Source organism: Rhincodon typus, unplaced genomic scaffold, assembly GCF_021869965.1.
Source record: "Rhincodon typus isolate 14 unplaced genomic scaffold, sRhiTyp1.1 hic_rhity00005095, whole genome shotgun sequence".
NCBI classification, from domain to species: domain Eukaryota; kingdom Metazoa; phylum Chordata; class Chondrichthyes; order Orectolobiformes; family Rhincodontidae; genus Rhincodon; species Rhincodon typus.
In genome coordinates, this window is record NW_025970733.1 from 9,397 (window position 1) to 10,017 (window position 621).

Sequence of the window (621 nt, forward strand, 5' to 3'; positions counted from 1 at the left end):
CCCACATCTCCGGCCTGGGGGCTGGACTCGCGGGGGGCCCTGTCCTCAGCGGGAGTCCCAGTTGAGAGGGGAACCCCGGAGTCCCGCTGCTGGCAGGGCTGCAGCGAGGCCGGTACCTCCTGCCCTTCCTCGTCGGTAGTAGGCGGCCTCGAGGCCTTGTCCTCCAAGGGTTCATGTGTACACGCTTCCTCCTCCGGGCCTGGGCGCTGAGCAGTCTCGGGGGGGCCCTCCAGCGGTTTACCCGCTCCCCGGGTACTGCCCGCTGGCTCGTGCAGGCTGGAGGGGGCAAGGCTAGCACCCGGGCCCTTGGCCTTTGCCCCTGTTGCTCCTCCAGCTGGCCCTCCTTGCTGTTTCTGTAGGGGCCGCGCGGGCCTCAAACTGAACGGCAAGCTCCCTGTACACAGGACACAACAGTTAGCTCTGCCCACAACAACCCCCCCACCCTCACCGCGTCACTCACAGTCTGTCCCACTGACTGTGGGGGGGAGGGGGGCAAACACAGAGTAGTGAAGGAACAGGGGTGGGGGGAAGAGGGAGATGGGCAGGGTTTGGTGGAAGTGGATTTGACAAGAACATTCAAAACAGGGAAGTCAGATTAAAAAAAATCCCCAGGAGAAAGGT

At 63.8% G+C, this 621-nt stretch overlaps 1 protein-coding gene across 1 annotated transcript in view; it reads right to left on the bottom strand.

Moving 5' to 3' along the window:
• Positions 1 to 621, bottom strand: part of LOC125482031 (protein capicua homolog) — a gene marked incomplete at its 5' end in the record, with an annotated part of 2,594 nt that overhangs the window by 1,060 nt on the left and 913 nt on the right. The window contains one exon of the mRNA XM_048594001.1: positions 6 to 394. Coding sequence (XP_048449958.1) covers positions 6 to 394 — 389 coding nt within the window. The remainder of the gene's footprint in view (positions 1 to 5; positions 395 to 621) is intronic.